General features: G+C 42.2%; 1 protein-coding gene across 2 annotated transcripts in view; it reads right to left on the minus strand.

Moving 5' to 3' along the window:
- Positions 1–3,372: 3,372 nt before the first annotated feature.
- Positions 3,373–20,767, minus strand: part of LOC147689684 (mucosal pentraxin-like) — a 145,257-nt gene continuing 127,862 nt past the window's right edge. For both annotated transcript variants that reach the window (XM_086937154.1, XM_086937155.1), the window contains one exon: positions 3,373–5,824. In XM_086937154.1, the coding sequence (XP_086793280.1) occupies positions 5,157–5,824 (668 nt within the window). In that variant the 3' untranslated portion in view covers positions 3,373–5,156. The remainder of the gene's footprint in view (positions 5,825–20,767) is intronic.

Consider the following 20,767-nt stretch of genomic DNA (forward strand, 5'->3'; position numbering starts at 1 on the left):
TCGATTTGTCCTTTCTTTTTGACTTTGTATGTGTGCTGCATTGTACAGCACGCATACAAAGTGGAAAAGGTTTAAAGTTAGTCTAAGCATAGAATCTTGTACTGGAAGGATATCCTTCCAGTACGAAACCTATGCTTGACTCATTGAGACACCCTTGCACTATGGTGCAAAGGTGTGTATGTGGCACATGGCAGCATAATTCTGCTACATCACTAACAAGAGGGGAGGAGTGTGCCATATTTCTGTAAATATGGTCCTCTCCTGCTCTCTCCTTCTCATGCAGCGCAGCACAACATTTGTGGCTGATGCACTGCGTGATAATCTAGTAAATCTGGGCCTGGTCTTCCATGAAACTAAAGATTCAACAGATGTTTGTGCAGGAACTGAAATTACAAGTTGTGCCCTGTTCATTACTGAGTCCTGGCAAAGACCTCACTTTTGGACTTTAAAACTGAACATTTCATCAGGTCAGAATGCTAAAATTTCACAAGGCAAAAAGCCCAGTAAATACCATGACATGCAGATTTTGGTGCCCTTTGCAAGGACTTAACTTGAAAAAGATGCTATTTATTTTAAGTGCTAAGTTTGGAATCCCGTGAAGTTGGTGCGATAAATAGCACACCGGCCACAGGGGCACTCAAAATGGAGGCCTTACTAGGTCCAGCTGGGTTTTATTTATACCGAATGTTCCAGAGCACTTCAATGTCGCTTTCCTGTCTCTTCAGAGCTCTTGGATACAAAACATTATTTACTTCTCAGTAGGTTAAGCTGTGTTGGTTCAGTAAACCAGGAGTCTCAAGCAAGCATAATTTAAGCCCTTTCTAGACATATACAATGCCGCTTGGAAGGTGTGGTAGTAGTAATTAAGGAGGGAGAGGATGTGTAGTTATTTTCAACAAGGCTGGCTGTTAGAAGCCAGTCAAAATGCAAGATCTTTCTCCTTTAGATCTTCTTTGATCACTCAGCTTGCATATAGATTGGCCCAAATAATTATTTGCTTGACTGGACAGTCCAAGGGCTACATTCAATGCAGTCTGCATTGAGTTACTGGAGATTTGAGGTAAAGAGCTATAATTATTTTACGTTAGAAAATGTTTATTCTCCATGACTATGGAAGTGCCTTCCCATTGTGTTCTTGTGGTTTGATAGACTGCCATTTATTGCACTACTACCCTTTACCTGTGTTTGGTACTCTTTTGTAACATACACATGTCACTTTTCTCTTGTAACACACTGTTTGCTACCTCTTGCTTTTTGTTTGCTTTCGTTACTAGCACAAGTGCCACCATTGCCTATGTAACGTTTGTTCTTGTGTTTGAGTGTCCTCCATTTATTGCAGTATTATACCTCCACTTGTACTTTGTACGCTCTTGTAACCTGCACACGTCATTTTTTTCCTCATGTATTGCACCGTTTGCTACCTCTTGTACTTTGTTCACTCACTATTGTCACTTTTGCCTCATGTAATGTAACTTTTGCTTCTGTAATTTGTTCACTTGTAATGTTCTCATGTATCAGTTCTGTTCCTACTGTGAAGCGCTCTGACACCTTTGGGTAAAGTCCGTGCTATATAAAAACGCATAAATAAATAAATAAATAAATAAATAAATAAATAAATAAGGTTGTCCTGGACTCCATAAACAAGTGCACAGTGATCTATGGTGACATGTTGTGCTGTCCACCTGATCACTCCTCCACTCCTCTGCCTACAGGGAAGATGGGTACTTGAGTGATACGTTAAATTATGGATATATTTTTCTTAATGCAAACCATTTTCAACCTAAGAGGACACAGAAGACCATGAAATGTATGTAATCTTGAAGTGAGAACCAGTGTAGATCTTTCAGTGTGGGGGTCATATTGTAAGTGATCTTTCACCAGGCAGTCTGCTGCGGGATTTCCTTTGCTGCATACCACCAGCCAGTCATACTAGATGTGAACCTTGTCAATTTTTCTGGGTAATGAAAAATATTGTCTTATGAGCAGGGCATCCAAAAGCTGTATGTCGCATGGTTAAGGATAACTGGCTACAGGCTGGACCTTGGGGGAATGCCACAAATGAAGAGCGGGGACCGAGAAGCCCACAGGCACATAAAAGGTTTTGTCTGCTGGGCAGGTTTGGGGGTACATCAAACCATTATGGTCACAGTTCATGAGCGAAAACAGCTTTGCAGGGAAAGTGGTATATCTTACTTACTCCTTTACATTTATTATAAACTCTGTTGTAGAATCTCCTGTTCTCCACAATAGCAATACTATAGAGAGCCTGATGGTTTACAAGTTCAAAGGCTGCTATCAGGTGCAATTTGCCAGGTGGGTTCCTTTGTCTGCTGCTAGTGGACTCTCTCAACAAGTTCCTGGATAGTCCCTGGCTCTTTTCTGCAGAAATGGTAGAGTTCTGATTCATTAGCCTGAAGTAGATGATGGTGGTTGATGTATGTAGATGTGGTCTTGAGCCTGCATTGATGCAGCTGTTTCTGTTTCTTTGCCCAGGAATGGAATCTGAGTTAATGTGCCTCAAAACATTTGATCAAAAGCAGAATTTTAGGAAAGAGGGATTGGCCCTGTTCTGAGAGAGGAATTGCCTGGAAGAGGCAGTATTTTAAGGCTTCAGGAGATGCATATGACATGGAAGAGGACGCTATGATGTAAGTGTTGGGTTTCAGAGATAATTTTTTTTTATGTTTGAGAGGTCATCTAAAGTCAGAGAGTTGGGCGTGTTCATTTAGATATATTTTGGAAATCTAGACTAAGTTGTCAGTTGTGATGCTGGTGATGTGGAAGGGGGAACATCCTTTACCACGCAAATTTTACAACGCAGTACCTTTACCACGCAGGTATTACAACGCAAGTCGTTACGACGACTTGCGCTGGGGGGCGCTGTAGGATAGGGAACAGTTTAATTTACTATCCAAAACCTTCCCTACTATCCACGGGGACTAGAGTTGGAATAGTAAATTAAACTATTCCACTTTCCAGTGCCCCCCAACGCAAGTCGTTGTAACGACTTGCGTTGTAAAACCTGTGTGGTAAAGGCACGCGTGGTAAAAGCATGCGTTGTAACGACATACATCCTGTCCATGTAGTGTCTCATTAATTAAATCTTCTTAATCAAGTATGCAATAATGTATGGGCTGGATGTGGCATGTCAATGGACACAGGGGGTTGATACAGTGGCCTATTACTTTGAAAATTGTTTTGCTTTCTTTGGTAGCTCTAGCAATTGTGTCTCGATGGAAGCGACCTTGCTTGAGTGAGGTCCTGTTCGCCTTTGGCTAATTTTGGAGCCTTGAAAATGGAATCTGCATACCTGCTCAATGGATTAGGTTTCTACGATCTTATAAGATAAATGATCATTCTTGACGCAGTGAATTTCATTTATTTAGTAACATTTATTACACTGTATTGACAATCACATTTATATAGCACAAGTCCAGGTTGGAAGCAACAGGGAGCTGTACATTAATTGGAGAAAGGGCTGGAGCGGCAATGCAAGGTTGTGAGCATCAAGTGTGGTATTTCATATTTGAAATACATTACTGTATATGCATTTACATTTGCATTACACATTTTCACAGTATTAGGTACAGGAAAATTAAGTGATTTGGCAAGGATCACATGATTTAAGTCAAGTGCCAAACACAGGATGTGAGCTCAAGTCTTGACAATCAAGGCGACATCTCTGCCAGGAGACATCTCATCTCACATTACATGTTATTTGTAAATTATTACACAAGCACAAAAATCAACCTAATATGCATTTTTCATGTGTGTAGCTATGCAGCAATGCTAGATGGCCAGATGGAGAGTCAAGGGGGACAGAAAGAGAGGATGGAAGGATAAACTAGGTCATATTTCCGAATACTCCCTGGATATGTTGGACCCCTTTCAAATCTCTGTACATCGATCTACAGGTTTGGGCTCTAACATGATTTCTAAATGTGTACCATTAAGCGAAATTAAAACGTGAAATGTATGTCAGACGCAAACAAATGAACTAATTTGCCCTTTAAATATATGATGGTCTCTTCTGGCAAGAAAAAGCAACATATTACCTGCGTGGGAGATTTTAGTGGTGAAAACACATTTCTGAATTCCCTCTTGATTTGTATTGAGAGAATGAGCTTTTGGCCAGAAATCTCAAAGGTATCAAGAGGGATTTGCTAAGAAAGAAACTGTAGCTTCCCCCAGATAAAGAGCTTCCCGGCATGAGTTGGAGAATTTGCTATTGGTATGTGCTTTCAGTACATGGCTTCATGGGAACCAACTAGTGCTTAAATGAATCAGTGGTTTCCGGTGCTCAGCACCAGCACTTAACTGTCAACACTGGCAATTATGAAAGTCTTCCACATGGCGGCGCTGTTTCTTTGATTTAGAGGTGAGCAATACAACAGTTGTTTATGATTCAATGTTCATTAAAAATGACTAATACCTGACACTCAAGCTATTCTTATAGCTTTAGGGTTCTGCAATAATCTGGATTGCCATACTTGTAGGAGTGTGATGGTTGGTAGTTATATTGATAGTGTCATTGGCAGCGCTAATAGGGGTAATGGGTGTTGCAAGCTGCAGTGTCCTCCTGACGAGGGTCCTGGAAGTTTTTTTGTAGTTTATTTTTTACAAACTAAGTGCTAGAGCCAACACCTACAGTTTTTCTTCACATGTCTCCTTAATAAGGCATTGTTTAGGTCAGGTCACAGAGATGTGGTGGAGGTGGGTGTCAGTCTTTTCCACTCAAGGTCTCTATCTAAAATATGCTCATCTTGAATGTTAAAAAGCCTCAGGTTGTTTTCATAATATCTGCTAACAGATGTATTAATGTCTCATTTAGAATATGTTGGCCCTTCTACCACCAGCATCCCATCACTCTAAGACAATTCCTAATGATTGGTTGTTTTCCTTCCAGCCGGCTGCGATGTATTCGGATGTTCTTTGAGGGTCCAGCAAAATGAGCCTAACATGAGGGGGACGAGGTTGATTGCAATGGCAACCTCTTTACAGGAGCATTTAGATTGTTATCTGCTGAGATAACTTAAGCATAGACCCACCGAAAATGTACGTATGCATGTTTGCCATATGTTTTGCGATATGCAGCAAATTCTTTGCAAACATTCTAGTATTCTGTTTGCTAGCCTCCTGGATGGTACCCGTCCATCTTACTTTGACATACATCCTGGCTGCACACTGCTACCCGCCTGGTTCTCCCAGACGCTCTGATGCATGGGCTCCACAAGGACATCTCCATGTTTCTCATAGCGCAGGGCCCTCCAACTGATGACATTACCATTAAAGTGTTTGTTGTTAATGAAGGCCTGATGTATGTCTGCAGCAGACAGAACATAATCCCACATATGCACATCTCCCATTTCACCCACAAATGACTGTACAGCCTGAAATGTACCACCAAATGAATCTTGATCTTGTCCAAGAATAAAGCTAAAGGGTCCTTCAATGGTGTATCCTTTTGCCATGACTTGCCTGACCAATGGTTCTCCATTAAGCCAGAATTGTGTCACCCCTGATGAGGAGTCCCATGAGCCACACAGATGCTTCCTCTCGTGGGCATTTCCCAGGCCTTTGAAACTCCTCGCTTGACCACCAACATACACAGAATATGGACTGGCAGAAGCAGGATTATACCAAAGTAGGAGATTATCGAATTGAGTCAAGCTGCTCACAGAAAAGAGTCCAATGGTGCGAGAGAGCTCTGTGAATACACGAAGGCAGACTGTGAAACTCTTCACCGGGGTGGCCAGTTCAGGCTGTAGTATCACATAGTCAGTGACTGATTCTTTTGGGAAAAGGAATACCATGCCTTCCAGGTCTGTGGAAGAGAAAATGAGATATGAAAAAAATGTAAAGCCTCTCATCTTTGAAAGAAAGATGTCAGACTATGCAAAACACTTGAACACACGCTGTGATTATCTCTTTTCAGTTGCTTAGAACATGTTGAGGTTCTCTGGAGATCCGGGGTTAGTAGACTAGTCTGGGGTGGAGGGTCAAAGTGGTGGAGGAGGAGTGGAAGACATTGTGTGAGGAATTGGGGAGGGGGCAGGAGTCATCACAGTGAAGAGAGCAAATTAAAAATGGTAAGATGGTGGAAGAGTGTGGAGTGCTGGAAGGGAAAGATGGCAAGCAGGAGTGCGAAGGAGGAAAAGAATGAAAGATAACAAGACCAGAACAAGGGGCACAGACAGGGATATAATTATATACAAACATAGTGGATCTAAATGCCACAGTGGCATTAAAGATGGGGTGAGTGGGATAAATCAATGTGACACTAATGCAAGGGAGAAGACGAGAAGGATGGACCATGGAATGGAATAAAGACATCATCAAAGGTGGTAGTTGAAGGCACAAGAGAAGGGACATAGGCATGTATATTTTTTCTGTGTTTTACATGGTATTAAATGTCATATATAATTCCTCAGACCTCTTTGAGATGGTGTAAACATACAGTAATTATATTCTGTTTAATTTTGAAAACAAAGACAATTAGAGCTAATATAGTGATCCCTGAACATTAAAATAAAGCAGCATTCTCTTTATAGTGAATGCAGCTATAAAAACTCTGCAAAGCCCATAAATCCTTCTCATTCTAGTACCCTTACCACACGTATGGCCAGATTTAGTGTTTGGCAGGCAGGGTAATCTGTTTCAAACATGACGAGGACCCTGCCCGCCAAAGCCTCGGCCAGCTTGAATCATTAAGAGAAGGGTGGACATTAAGTAGTCCGCTGATGGAACCCCAATATCCCAAAGGGCACTCCTCCATCCGCCAAACTTTAGGGTCCTTGGTTCTTATGGGGAGTTTCAGGCGATTCTCTCCCAGTTACGTGTTGGGAAAAGCAAGACCATTTGATGAATTACAGCACAATTTTCCAGATATATTACTGGAAAGGAAATCGTTTTTACAGGCAGTTCTGAAGAGAACAAATTAAATATTCTGATATTCCAGTACCTCTATAAGCAGAAAATTCCATATTCTATGTTGCTCCAGAATTTAAAAAAAAACATAGCCATACTAAATAAATATATATATTTTATATATATATATATATATATCTCCTTGCCCCACGTTGATGCCAAGTGGATCTGCACTCTTGTATGGGTGCTCATCCCTGTGGTGGCAAAAAGCTACATCTCCTGCTCCTCTACGAAAAGTACGGACCAGCACTCACGTTGGTTTTAATCCCCGTTAGGATTTATTGCGTGCAGCATAAGTCTTCGTCAGTGTCGACGGGTGCCGTTTTTCTAAACATACATATACTCAATTTGTTTCAACAAAATCAAAGTAGGACAAATACATTAAAGTCATTTCAAGCGCAGTCTTATAATGTGCAATTTCAGCATGAAGTGGTATAAGAGATTACATTAATTCATCATGTATCTTGTTATTTGTATCACACCACTGCATGTTGTCAAAATCACAATTGTCCTCGTATACTCTAGACACTAAAGATTTTTTGAGGCAGATTCAAGGGATAGAAAAACTGGGATACCTGGAACATAACAACATGATATTGGAGTTTATTGCTTTTTGCCTGAGTAATAACATCTTTATTTTCTAGGGACAATGATAAAGACAAAGACAGGGAACAGCGATGGGCACCTGCTTAGCCCCCAGCTATGCAAACTTGTTTATGGGCTGTGGGAGAAGCGGGTGGCCTGGGCTGATGAGATGAAGCGATGGGTGGAGTGGTGTGGCTCACTGGTTAGAGGCGGCAGACCCGGAAGCAGAGGTCAGCCCGGGACCAGGGTTTGATTCCCGACGCGGCAGGGTCTTGGGCCATGGTCAGCGGACTCGATAATTCTTGCCTCGGTGCCTTCTCCAACCATGGGGCCCACTCAGCAACTCTGGGCAATAGCTTGCTTAATCTCTACTAACGGCCCCATCAGCGCCGGGGATGCTTGTCTTCACCTTGGAGATGCCCAGGAGGGACCATCTCACAGGGAAAGCCAGGATGGGTTCCCCAGCGGTATACAGCGCCGGGACGCCCCTTTGCTGGGGCAGCTGTGCGCTTTACAAGTATACGACATTTAACATTTTAAGGTTGTTTGTTGTCGGAGGTATATCGATGACCTCTTCATTATTTGGAGAGGGTCACCAGAATCAGCGAATCAGTATATCTCCAACTTTAACAACAAACAGCTAAATCTCAAATTCACAGGGGAGACAAGTACCACCTCAGTGAATTTCCTTGACTTACGTGTTTTTGTGAGTTCTAATGCCATTCAGACAGCCTTGTATAGAAAATGTACAGCAGGTACCTCTGTCTTACATGGAGGGAGTAATCATCCAAAGAATCTCATAGGAAGCAGTTCTTATGGGGAGTTACTGTGTATTAAAAGGAACAGCTCACTGCTGAGCGATTATGAACAGGCAGCAGAGGCAAGGCTAAAACGCTTTAGAATGAGGGGTTACTCACAACACACACTGGAAACAGCACAGAAAAAAGTCAAGGACAAGGAGAGAGGGTAATTATTGCTGGAAGTGGATGGATCTAGAACAGATAATGATGTGGGAAACTTCAGAATGATCACGAGCTACTCTAATGCAACAGATAAGTTTAGAGCAATTCTGTGCCGAAACTGGAAGATTTTACAATCAGACCATATAGTAGGGAAAGAACTTCCACTCTATCTGAAAGTGTCATTCAGACGATCGCGATATATAAGAGATCATGTAGTGGAGAGCCATCTACCAGAGAGAAGTCCAAGTACCAGCATGCAGGGCCTTCATGGCTCTTTCCCATGTGGGAAATGTAAGGTCTGTGCCAACAGTAGAAGAGTGATCATATATCAGATTAAAGGTCTCCCAAAAGAAAGAGGATATTGAAGTTCATGTCCTGTGCCACAACCTATATAGTCTATTGTCTGGTATGCCCATTTGACCTATATTACGTGGGGAGTACCATATATTCTGTCAAAACCTGAGTGTTAGAGCATCAAAGAGTGATAAAAAATAAGCACCTCAACTATCCAGTTGCACATCATTTTGCAAGCCATCATAATAGCAACAGGGCTCTCCAACGATTCTTCCGTTTAGACTGTGTACCCAGGGAGATCAGAGGAGGTGACAGAGAAAAGAAATTGCGTCAAGAAATATTATAGATCTCCAAACTAAGTCACCAGGGGGTCTTAACGGTGGAGAAGAATTAATGATACATTTGTAAAAAATAGAATTGAAAGTGGATCGAGCTCTGAAGTAGCAAAGTTGGACAGTGTAGAAATAGGTATTAGAAGCAGGAACAATAGTGATAATCACATAAAGATATAATTGATTAGGGAGTCTTCTACTTTGAAAGACTACATGCCCATATAGGGCGGAATAACAGGAATAAATACTAACTTAAAAGTGTCCACTTTGAGTTTTAAAAAATCATGAGAGACCGATAGTAATATAATATCGGCAGACAGGTTTGAGATCGACCAATAATGTAAAATGAATTGCCAAATGTGATTATCAACTTTTCACAATATGCAGTGGTGTGATACAAATAACAAGATACATGATCAATTCATGTGATATCTTATACCACTACATGCGGAAATTGCACATTTTAAGATGGCACTTGAAAAGACATTAACATAATTGTCCTACTTTGATGAAAGAAATTGAGTATATGTATGTTTTGAAAAACGGTGCCTGTCGACACTGACGAAGGCTTATGCTGAAAAATGTCTGTTTGTTTTGAATTCTAAGCGTGTAATAAATCCTAACATGGATTAAAACCAACGTGAGTGCTGGTCCGTACTTTTCGAAGTTTAGCAAGATATATATATATATATACACACTAAAATAAAAACATAGGTTTCAGGGGTGTCATAGTTAGCTGGGCATTTCACTGATACAAAACCATTAGTTGTACTAACAGTAACTCGCGCACCCGCAATCCCCTGCTGATGATGTTGCATAGTGCATCATTCATGACATAGTCAGGGACATCACTGATGACATCTCAAATGACATCACTGATGACATCATCCAGTGAATGTGATTAGGCTTCCATAATTAAATACGTTTTATTTACATTGAAATCTGCATTGAAGACTGAGTGAATGTATAAGTGACTGGATGGAGAACTTAGTAGCACTTGAATTGACAGTCCCTAATTTAAAGTGTCTCACTAAATATAAGGAATAGTGATTTAACTGTGTGAATATCTGTATCACTCTGTCTCTTGTTGTGTAAACTATTTCATAAATTTGACTAGCTATGTAAACTGTATATTAGTTATTAATGTTTTAAGTGGGTATTTGTATGCTATAGTAAATATGGGTGTGGTTGGGTGGGAGGTGTGTGTGACTGTTCAAAGATGTGTAAATAGTTGATTTAGTAGATATGAGGTTAAGACTGTATGTGGAAACAGTTGTTTGGGTGAGTGAGTCTCTTTAAGGGTGTGTTGATAATTAAATACATTTATCAATGATACATGTCCAAGAGAGGAGAAATACAAGCAGTGTATGTGACAGTTGTTCTACATAAATAAGTATACATAACAGTCAGACATTGTCTGAGTGACTGTATGGAAAACTGTATAATTGTAATACTGATTTTATAACACACTTGGGGCCCCATTAGGATGGCGGGCGGATCGCCCCCGCCAGGCCGGCGGTAGCCACCACCGGCCTGGCGGGGGCAATCCGCCCACCATCCATGCCGGAATGACCCCCGCCATATTATCATGGTTGGAGGGTCCACGGCGGACGTAAAGACCATCTGCCGCTTTTCCGCCTCTGTCGCCTTGCGACTGGGCAGAAAGGCTACTATGTGGTGGCCATATTAGTATGGGCATTTACCAATGCCTTTACGTGGCGGCATTGCCGCCACAGAAAGGCATGCGGAATCTGCTTTGGGGGCCCGTTGCAGACGCCCATGGACTTTGGGGGGTGGGGGGTTCACATGGGGGATACCTATAGTACCCCCCAGCATTTCAAAGTACAACGTGGCAGGCACCGCGCGGTGCCTGTCACTTTGTGCTTTGTAATGCACTACATGTATTTTTACAATTGCGGCGGGCGGTGCCACAATGTTAAAAATACAGGATACGCCCGCCACTGTGGTGGGCGCATCCTAATTTCCCCCACGGGACCCCCGCCCTTATGGCGGGCGGTCCCTTTCTACAATGGGATGGCGGGTGGGCAAAGTCCACCCGCCATCCTAATGGGGGCCTAAGTATGAGTTAGTATCTATATGAATAAATAAAGTGATATTTGTAAGAGTGTGTAGCTGAGTAAATGAAAGTATAATGAATTATTTGCATAAGTGAGTAGGATGACTATATCAATCAATAAGATGTGTGCTGGTGGGTAATGTCAATATAAGTCTATAAGTATATTTAATAGTGTTATATTGATCTTTGTCAGCATGTATGAGTAAATGCACACGTAAGTGTTTAGATGTGTGTGTGTAGATCTACAAAGCAGTGAGTGGGTTTTTAGAAAGTTATGTTGGTGTTTTATTCTTTCAAAAATGGTACTCTATATTTTTTAGTGAGTGATGAAAAGTTATACTGGTGTATGATCAGGTGTATCAGATTGTCACATGGATGATGTTATCAGTGATGTCATCAGTGATGTAATTTGAGATGTCATCAGTGAAGTCTCTGACTATGTCATGAATGATATAATATGTGACATCATCAGCAGTGGATTGCGGGTGCGCGAGTTACAGGTAGTACAACTAACTATAACGGAGGGATTTCAATAGTTTTGTATGAGTGAAATGTCCAGCTAACTATAACACCCCTGAAACCAATGTTTTTTTCAGTGAATTTCTAAAGTTTTTTAAATGCTAATTTCTTATTATGTTCATTAAGCATATCAGTTTTTTTCTATCTTTTTTAATTATCATCCCATTCTCAACCTAGTAAAAACTGCAAATATCACCACTCTTCAGTTGATTCCTTCCGCCAACAAAATCGCAACAAACAGAACCACATCTAACGTTAATGATATACAAACTAGGCGTTCCCGTAGAAAAAACACAAAAACACCACTTCCCCATATTTTCAACAACAAGCCAAATCTGCATTGCTACCTAAAAAAATAGGCAATAGCTCCACTTACCACTAACAAATTAACATCAACATTTAGCTAGTGTAAGGAGGGCGACTATGTACTGCGTGAATTATATCCAACTCACACCCATATTTAAAGACAAATATGTGATAGAGGTACTAATTATGCACCTTCGACACCCAACAAAATCACAACACCCAGCGCCACCACCACTACAACCACCCCTCCTGACTCCTCTCCCCCTACTACCTCAGAGGCAGCGCAAAACAGGACAATGAACCTACATACATAACATAACATTGCGAACTCAGCGCCACAGCACCGCAGACTTATGTCTGAATCGACTACTGCCTTCGATCTACACTGCGGACAGCAGGGTTCACAACTTGAATTCAGATTTGGATCTACACTACAGACAACATTTAATTAAGCCTTGCTCTATTTAATGCAGAGACAATTGTACTATATGTCTTCAGATTTTGATAAAGGATGTGACAAAAATCATTCCTCGATGTCGGCTCTGACTAGTGACTACTCCCTTCGATCTACACTGCGGACAGCAGGGTTCACAACTTGAATTCAGCTTTGGATCTACACTACGGACAGCATTGAATTTAGCCTTGCTTTATTTAATGCAGAGACAATTGTACTGTATGTCTTCAGATTTTGTTAAAGGATGTGACAAAAAGTGTTCTTCGATGTCTGTGTTGACTACTGCCTTCGATCTACACTGCGGACAGCAGGGCTCATAACTTAAATTAAAATTTGCAACTACACTACAGACAGTAGGGAATTCAGCCTTGATTTATTTAATGCAGAGACAATTGTACTATATGTCTTCCGATTTTGTTAAAGGATGTAACAAAAAGCATTCCTCGATGTCTGTGTCGACTACTGCCTTCGATCTACACTGCGGACAGCAGGGTTCACAACTTGAATTCAGCTTTGCATCTACACTATGGACAGTAGGGAATTCAGCCTTGATTTATTTAATGCAGAGACAATTGTACTGTATGTCTTCAGATTTTGTTAAAATAACTGACAAAAAGCATTTGTCGATATCTGTGCTGACTACTGCCTTCGATTTACACTGCGGACATTAGGGTTCACAACTTGAATTCAGCTTTGGATCTACACTACGGACAGCATGAAATTCAGCCTTGCTTTATTTAATGCCGAGACAATTGTACTATATGTCTTCAGATTTTGTTAAAGGATGTGAAAAAAAGCATTCCTCGATGTCTGTGCTGACTACTGCCTTCGATCTACACTGCGCAGAGCAGGGTTAATAACATGAATTCAGCTTTGGATCTACACTACGGACAGCATGAAATTCAGCCTTGCTTTATTTAATGCAGAGACAATTGTACTATATGTCTTCAGATTTTGTTAAAGGATGAGACAAAAAACATTCCTCAATGTCTGTGCTGACTATTGCTTTCGATCTACATTGTGAGGGCTCACGATTCAGGTGGAATCGCGATTGCACATGACGCATTCCAGTAGGCAAGAGACATTGTGCCAGTGAGACCCGCCGGAACCACGAATTATCGCAGGGTACGCACACGCTGAGTTCTTCAGGTACCACTAGCTCACTGCACCACAAGACATCTCCACGTGGCCTTATTAAGACAGAATTCACTAGGCAAAAAACATTGCTTCCATTGCGGCCTGCCTGGACCTCGCATCATCGCAGGTTACGTGCACACTCAGTGCCAAAGGTACTAATTACTCAGTGCACCATAAGTCATTGCAACGTGGCCGTATTCAGGCAGAATTCAACAGACAAAATACATTGGTCCGAATGCGGCCCCCCGGACCACGCATTATCGCAGGGTACGTACAAGCTCAGCGCCAAAGACACTACTAACTCAGTGCACCATAAATCATCGCAAAGAAGAGTGAACAGTTTTATGTCAGCAATGAGGCATACTATCACTTTTAAATTGAATTGATGCAGAATTCAATAGACAAAAGACATTAGTCCAAGTACTGTGCCCCTCCCGGCCACGCATCTTCGCAGGGTACATACACGCTAAGCGCCAAAGGTACTACTAACTCAGTGCACCATAAATCATTGCCACATAGCCTTATTAAGGCAGAATTCAGTAGGCAAAAGACATTGCTACCAGTGAGGCTTGGCCGGAGCACGCATCATCGCAGGCCCCACAGACATTGTTGCTTCAGGTGCCACTAACTCAGTGCACCACTTATCATCGCTGGTTGCAGATGCGCTAACTTACCAATACTGTGCAGCTCTACTCAACGCCACCTGGCCATGGCCTCTTGCTAACCGCTGCCTCCTGCCTACACTGCGGTCATCAGAGCTCACAATTAAATAGACTCTTGATTAATTATTTGCAGAGTGCAGGTCCAAACTAAATATAACATCCCTCAAACCTACACAATATCCCTTTAGTATCCTTCCTTCAAGAACTTCTTTTATAACAGTTATAGGTTTAGTTCAATAACAAAATTCACCCTGCAAGTCCAAAGGAACACTGAATGGCAGTCTACACTGCGGACAGGACAGGTCACAATTTGAACTATAATGTCCCTGAAACCTACATATTTCGACAACGTATTCCATATGTTTTTTCATCTTTTATTTGAATCATGATTACAGATGATGCACTCCAGTAGGCAACAGACAATGCTTCCAGTGCAGCCTGTTCGGACCACGCATCATCGCAGGGTGAGCACACGCTGAGCACCAGATGTACCACTAACTTAGCACACCATAAATAATCGCTACGTGGCCTTATTAACCCCTTCGATGCTCATGACGAGCTCAGCTCGTCATGAGGTACACCTCTCGTACACTCATGACGAGCTGAGCTCGTCATGAACAATGGGTTTTTAAAAACTTCAGCGCAAGGGAGGAATCTGCACCGCACCAATGGTGTTAAGGCAAAATTCAATAGTCAAAAGACGGTGGGGCATATTATCAACAAGTAGCGATATTTATCGCTAACTAAACTTAGCGGCATTTTTTCTATCGCCTTGCTTCGCCGATTTCATCGCAGAGATAACGTGCTATTAGCAACGTTTATCTCAAATGCTATAAAATTTCAGGCGTTAGCGGTGAAATGCGTGAATATCGCTGGTAATCCAGCGATATTCACGCATTATCGCCAATGGAGACTTAGCCAGAATATCCACCTCCCATTGGAAATAATGGCTAAGAACTGGTCTGAGCAGGCGTTCGTTTTCAGCGATATTCGCGCTTAGCGCGAATTTTTTATCACTACGCTAATAGGCGATAGCGATGTTAGCGACTGCTTTTAGTCGCTAACAGGTTGGGTACGCCCACTTTGCATGTCATTAGCGATAAATATAGCTGACATGCAAAGCGGGCCCCAAACCACTCGCTATCGCCTACAAACTGTCGCAAACTGCTGTTAGCGACAGCTTGGTAATAGGCGATAAAAATATCACCACTTTAGCGGGAAAAAGTCCAGCTAAAGCGGCGATATAGCCCTTGATAATATGCCCCATTGTTACCAGTACGGTCTTCCTGGACCACGCATCATCGCAGGCTACACACAAACCGCCCCTACCGCAGTGCACCACAACTCATGAACCCTTTACGATAGAATCTTCTGTGTATTATTTCACATGTAGTGCTCCTACCTTTGTACAGCAGAAGTTATAAAATTTATGATGGAATATCTGTGTATGATATAATGATTACTATTGTACAGCAACGTAATAAAATGGAGTCAAGCTCATGTGCCCGACCCACTTCAACTATCTATCTGTGTCTGTGTATTCATTATGTTTGTAAAATGCTGCCCCTGGGCCCTACCACATTATATTGTGCTGTAAACAGCGTATGCAACCATCTTACCTCTGGCAGTAACAAAAACTTTGGTTATATAACTTTCTCTCGCTCATTCTACAAATATGAATGTAGAAACTGGATCATTACAATACTGCAAGCAAAGTGTATAGTAAATGTGTGTGCGATTGCTCGAGTTTTTTTTTTTGTAGCATATTTATATAGTGCGAAGTCGACCTAAAACTATTTCAGCGATTTACATGAGCACCGTATTTACAGGACATTTTCAGGCACGCGTAGATTGCGTGATTTGTCTACAATAACAGGATGTGGACGCGACTCCGTGGATCGAACACTGATTTCCAGCACCAAGTTCAACAGTATACCCGAATGACCACATATGTATATATATATTAGCTGCCCTTCATGTGCCAAAAACTGCAACCTAATGCTTTCATAGCCCTGTATTGCTACAGGTACAACACTCCACTGAATGTATAACAAACATTCATATTCGCAGAATGCGTCATGTCCACCATCTGTTATGTGTGAAACTATGGATGAATATAGGGTCAGTGATACCCTGTACTTTCCATGTTGTGGGACTTCACAGACATAGTGACACATTTGCGTTTAAGATCCGGATGACAGCATACCTACAACACAAACACCTGAATCACTTGATTTCTCAAATAGCTCAAGACGGAGCCACGCCCATAGCTCCAGAGTCATTTTTCACAACCTCACGCAGCACTGGCATACGTCAGGCCAGCCCACTCTGGTTACGCTTACAGGAAATCACAACAACGCTACATAGCACAAATTTTCATTCTAGTGATCTGCTAGTTACAGGTCTAGTTCTCAGAACGGCACACACACTTCCTAATGTCTGGTACACGCCCACACCACACCCATCTAGCACAGGAGTCACAAGACACATGACCCTACCAATAAAACAGAACGGGCGCACGTGCTCTATGACATTTTAGAGTAGCTCCCTTCGCAAGCGCTGTGATGGCCTGTCCTGGTAGTTTGGACACCTCATGTAGGCCCAAACCACCAAGCACAGGGGCCCACAACTACGTGCGTGGCCTCTTTGGTCACTGAGTTAGTGGTACCGGAAGGACTGAGCGGGTGAGCAACCTGCGATGATGATGGGTGCATGAGTATGTCCTTAGCCATAGTGATGTCAAGACTCAGCACCAAATGTGAGACTTCTTGGTGGCAGAGTGGGACTGCATGATGTAAAAGGTGCTTTGTCCGCAAAAAGTTGAGCAGTGAGACTTGGGTGCGCACTGGAGGGAGTAGATGCAATACAGCAGACTGGATACAAAAAGGCGACGCAGCGATTTAGGCGTACGCAGTCCTACATACCCTATCTTATTGCATTTGTATTTTTTTTTTCAATAGCAGGAAAGTTTTTATAGTCGGTCAAATGTCCATCACTCCCACATGCGTATCGAAGTAGATGCGTATTTATTTTTTTAGTCTATGTACACTTAAATTTACCATCTTATTTTGACAACCTTTCCTATTTAATATATTTAGGACTCGCGCCTCCGTTGCTGTGCGCAGTACAGCCCGTGCCTACGTTGGAGTGCACAGCACTGCTCATGCAGCGCAAGACATTTTCTATGTAAAAAAATGGGGATATGAACCTAACCTACGAATCGCACACGCTTGTGCGTGTCTCTTTCCTTCCGTGCTAAACCATTGGCCTTTGCGTGCAACTTATTCTAAAAGACTGCACGCAATTGGCCAGAGGCTGGTGCATTTCTCCGTCTATGGCCTATTGGTATCTATTAAGCGCTTGCTGTGCGTAATAGACTCCAATAGCACATGAGGTTTCAATTATAGTGCCCAGACACGGACATGATGATTGAAACCACATGTATGGCTGCGCACCACCTGTTTTCTGTAATCGGATGGAAAACATTACTACTCTACTAATTGTTCATAAATCGAAGCCCATTAAACAAGTTGGAACCATACAAATGGTTGTCTTTTTAATGGGGGAGGGAAAGTGTGTGAAAGGGCGATGTTATTCTACTCCACATGAAGATAGTGGCAATTACCAATCATAACATCTTTCTTTTACTATCTTTTAGATGTGGAGCTTCAGGGTGCACTATGTCCCGGCACGTGGTGGAAGACACACCGGTGACAGAAAGGTGAGCTGCGAATATTCTTTTCAGAGTCACTCACTCCCTCACTCTCTCTTCCACTCTCCTTTGATGAACAAATGACGCACAATCTTCTCTTCCTTTTTATCTAGCAGGTTGTTTCACAAATTGGCAACCTCCACCACCTCCAAAGCTCATCGTTTGAGGAATCTGCGATGATGCGTGGCCATCGTAACAGCGCCTAAGAAGGTTGCTTCGACATGTGGTAGACCCTCTTTGGAACACGCCGGTGGCACAAGGTGAGCAGAGATGCTTGTTTCCGAAGCAATGAGAAGTCACCTGTGGGCGGGGAGAGTGGATAGTGTGCAGCAACTTGAGTGCGTAGGAATGTACAATCACCTCTGGGCAGTGGGAGTGGATAGGTTGCAACAGTCTGGGTGGGCAGGAATGGGCACTCACCTCTGGACACTGGGAGTGGATGGGGTGCAGCAGTCTGGGTGTGCAGTGATGAGAATTCACCGCTATGCAGTGGAAGTGCATGGGGTATAGCACCCTGGAAGGAAAAGAGCGCACAGATACCTCCTTGCAGTGGGAGTTGATGTAATACAGTAGCCTGGGTATGCAAAGGCGTAACGCAGAAATATACGTGTGCAGTTGTACATACTCTGCAATTACTAATTGTATACTAACTTTCAGATCACTAAACTTGAGGGTGCACTATAACCCGGCACGCCGTTGGACACACACCGGTGGCAAAAAGGTGAGCTGAGAAGATTTTCTCCAATATCAATACTACCTCTCCTGCTCCATCTATTACTTTCTCTCTCTCACACTTTAAATGTCTTTCTTTCTCTCTTTCTCTCTCTCTTCCTCTCTCTCACACTATTTCTTTCTCTTTTCAAGTTATGAACCCTGCTGTCCACTCTGCAGATTAAAAAATCAAGGCTGAATTTAACACTGTCTGCACTATAGATCCAAAGCAGAATTCAAGTTGTGACCTCTGCTAAATGCAGTGTTTGCAAAAGGTAAGCAGAGCGGCCTAGGCCCACAAGGCATCCAATTAAACGCGGTGTGAACAAACGATATTGTCCTGCATAATGACGTGATCTCTCACCTCATTTTGTCTAATCTCTGAATCATTTTAAAGACCTGCTGGACCATACTGTAGATCTGAGCCTGCGGGCACTTCCCTACAGACACCTCATCCACGCGGACCTACGAGAGGTGTGGGATGCATCAGGCACACTGCACACGTGCGAATAAGCAATATTGCCAAGTGTTATGTTAATTTTTGATCTTTTACCTCATTCAGGCACATCTCTGTCTCATTTTAAAACCATCTATACCATAATATAGGCCTAAGCCTACAAGCAACGCTGCCCTACAGACTCCTGTTGAGGGTGATTCTGCGAGAGGAGTTGGGTGCGCTACCCTGAGTGTGCATGTGAGAAAAAGCGATCTTGCCTTCCGTAATGATGTAATCTCTCACCTTATTCAATCACATCGATCTAATTTTAAGGACCTACTGGACCGTACTATAGACCTCAGCCAGCAACAAGCGCTGCTCTACAGACAGGTGACGTTAGCTTTTAGGACACTTTAGTTACTTCCTTACTGAGTGTACATGCACACAGGCTCCCGCCACTGTATTACATGCGAACGTTAAGCTTCTAGAATACGCTCTATTCCTATGTATATAAACATTAGCATGATATATTATAATTAAACTTGTGTTTTCTCGTCCATTCCAACTCTCTTTGAACCATTATTATCACTGACAATTAATCGTACTTCAAAAACGAAGGATGCAATCAATTCCTATTTTCTAACAAGCATAACATAAACATTAATTTACCGGCAAACGTTTTCACCATTAAATTACTTCTCTCTTTACAGAGATTAATTGATTGGCTGAAAGGGGCAGAGCGGGAACTGTCACCTGCAATGATGCCCTGAGCATTCTAACACCTTCCATGGCAGTATCAAGACACCGTTCCATTGTGGAGACCTGCTCTTCCATACAAATGTATCCCGAACTCGAGCTTGCACCAACACGTCGTGGGACACACCTGTGGTGGCAGCTGAGCTGTGAAGCCTCAGTGTGCAAGACTTACAATTAAGCACATTGCGGGGGAGGGACAGGGGTGCAGCACTCTGGGTGCACAGGTGCATACAAGCGATTTTCCAATAAGTAATAATGTAGGACTATATTATCAAACAACGGCGAACTCTGGCTTCATGTATTTAATTTTGAGGACTTCTTAAACCACACTCTATCTCGCAGATCCCTGCATCCTAGATAAACGAGTGACAAACAGTAAACACTAAAGACTGAGTGCAATAAGATGACAATCTATCTCCTCCTGCCCCATTACCCTCCCTTCAATTTTCAGCTTTATTTACCTCTTCGACATAGCACACATACTTATGTTTCATTTTTGTTTTGAAGGTTACCTACGCTGCTACCACTTGAGTCCATCCCACGTTTTTTTTATTATACTGTTTTGTTAAAGTTACATTTCTATTTATTTATTTCTGTTTTAAAAAAGGATAATGTAAAAAAAAACTGAGTGTATAGGTCTTCTTTCTATGACAACATTTGACTATTTAGTGTGATAATCATCTGCTATAGAAGATTTTATAGTCAATACTATTTAACATTACAGTGCACCTACAAAAAATTATGTAAGTAACTCTGAGGGACATAAATCCTGAGTAATTATACAAGTACAAGAGTTATATAAGTGTATCACTTTATAACACCATAAGTACTGCCCGTGTGATTACAAAACAATTAAGGCACTGCCTAGCACCACCGAGGCTTCAGAGACTGCCGAGG

Source organism: Lissotriton vulgaris, chromosome 9 (assembly GCF_964263255.1).
Source record: "Lissotriton vulgaris chromosome 9, aLisVul1.2, whole genome shotgun sequence".
In the NCBI taxonomy this organism is placed as follows: domain Eukaryota; kingdom Metazoa; phylum Chordata; class Amphibia; order Caudata; family Salamandridae; genus Lissotriton; species Lissotriton vulgaris.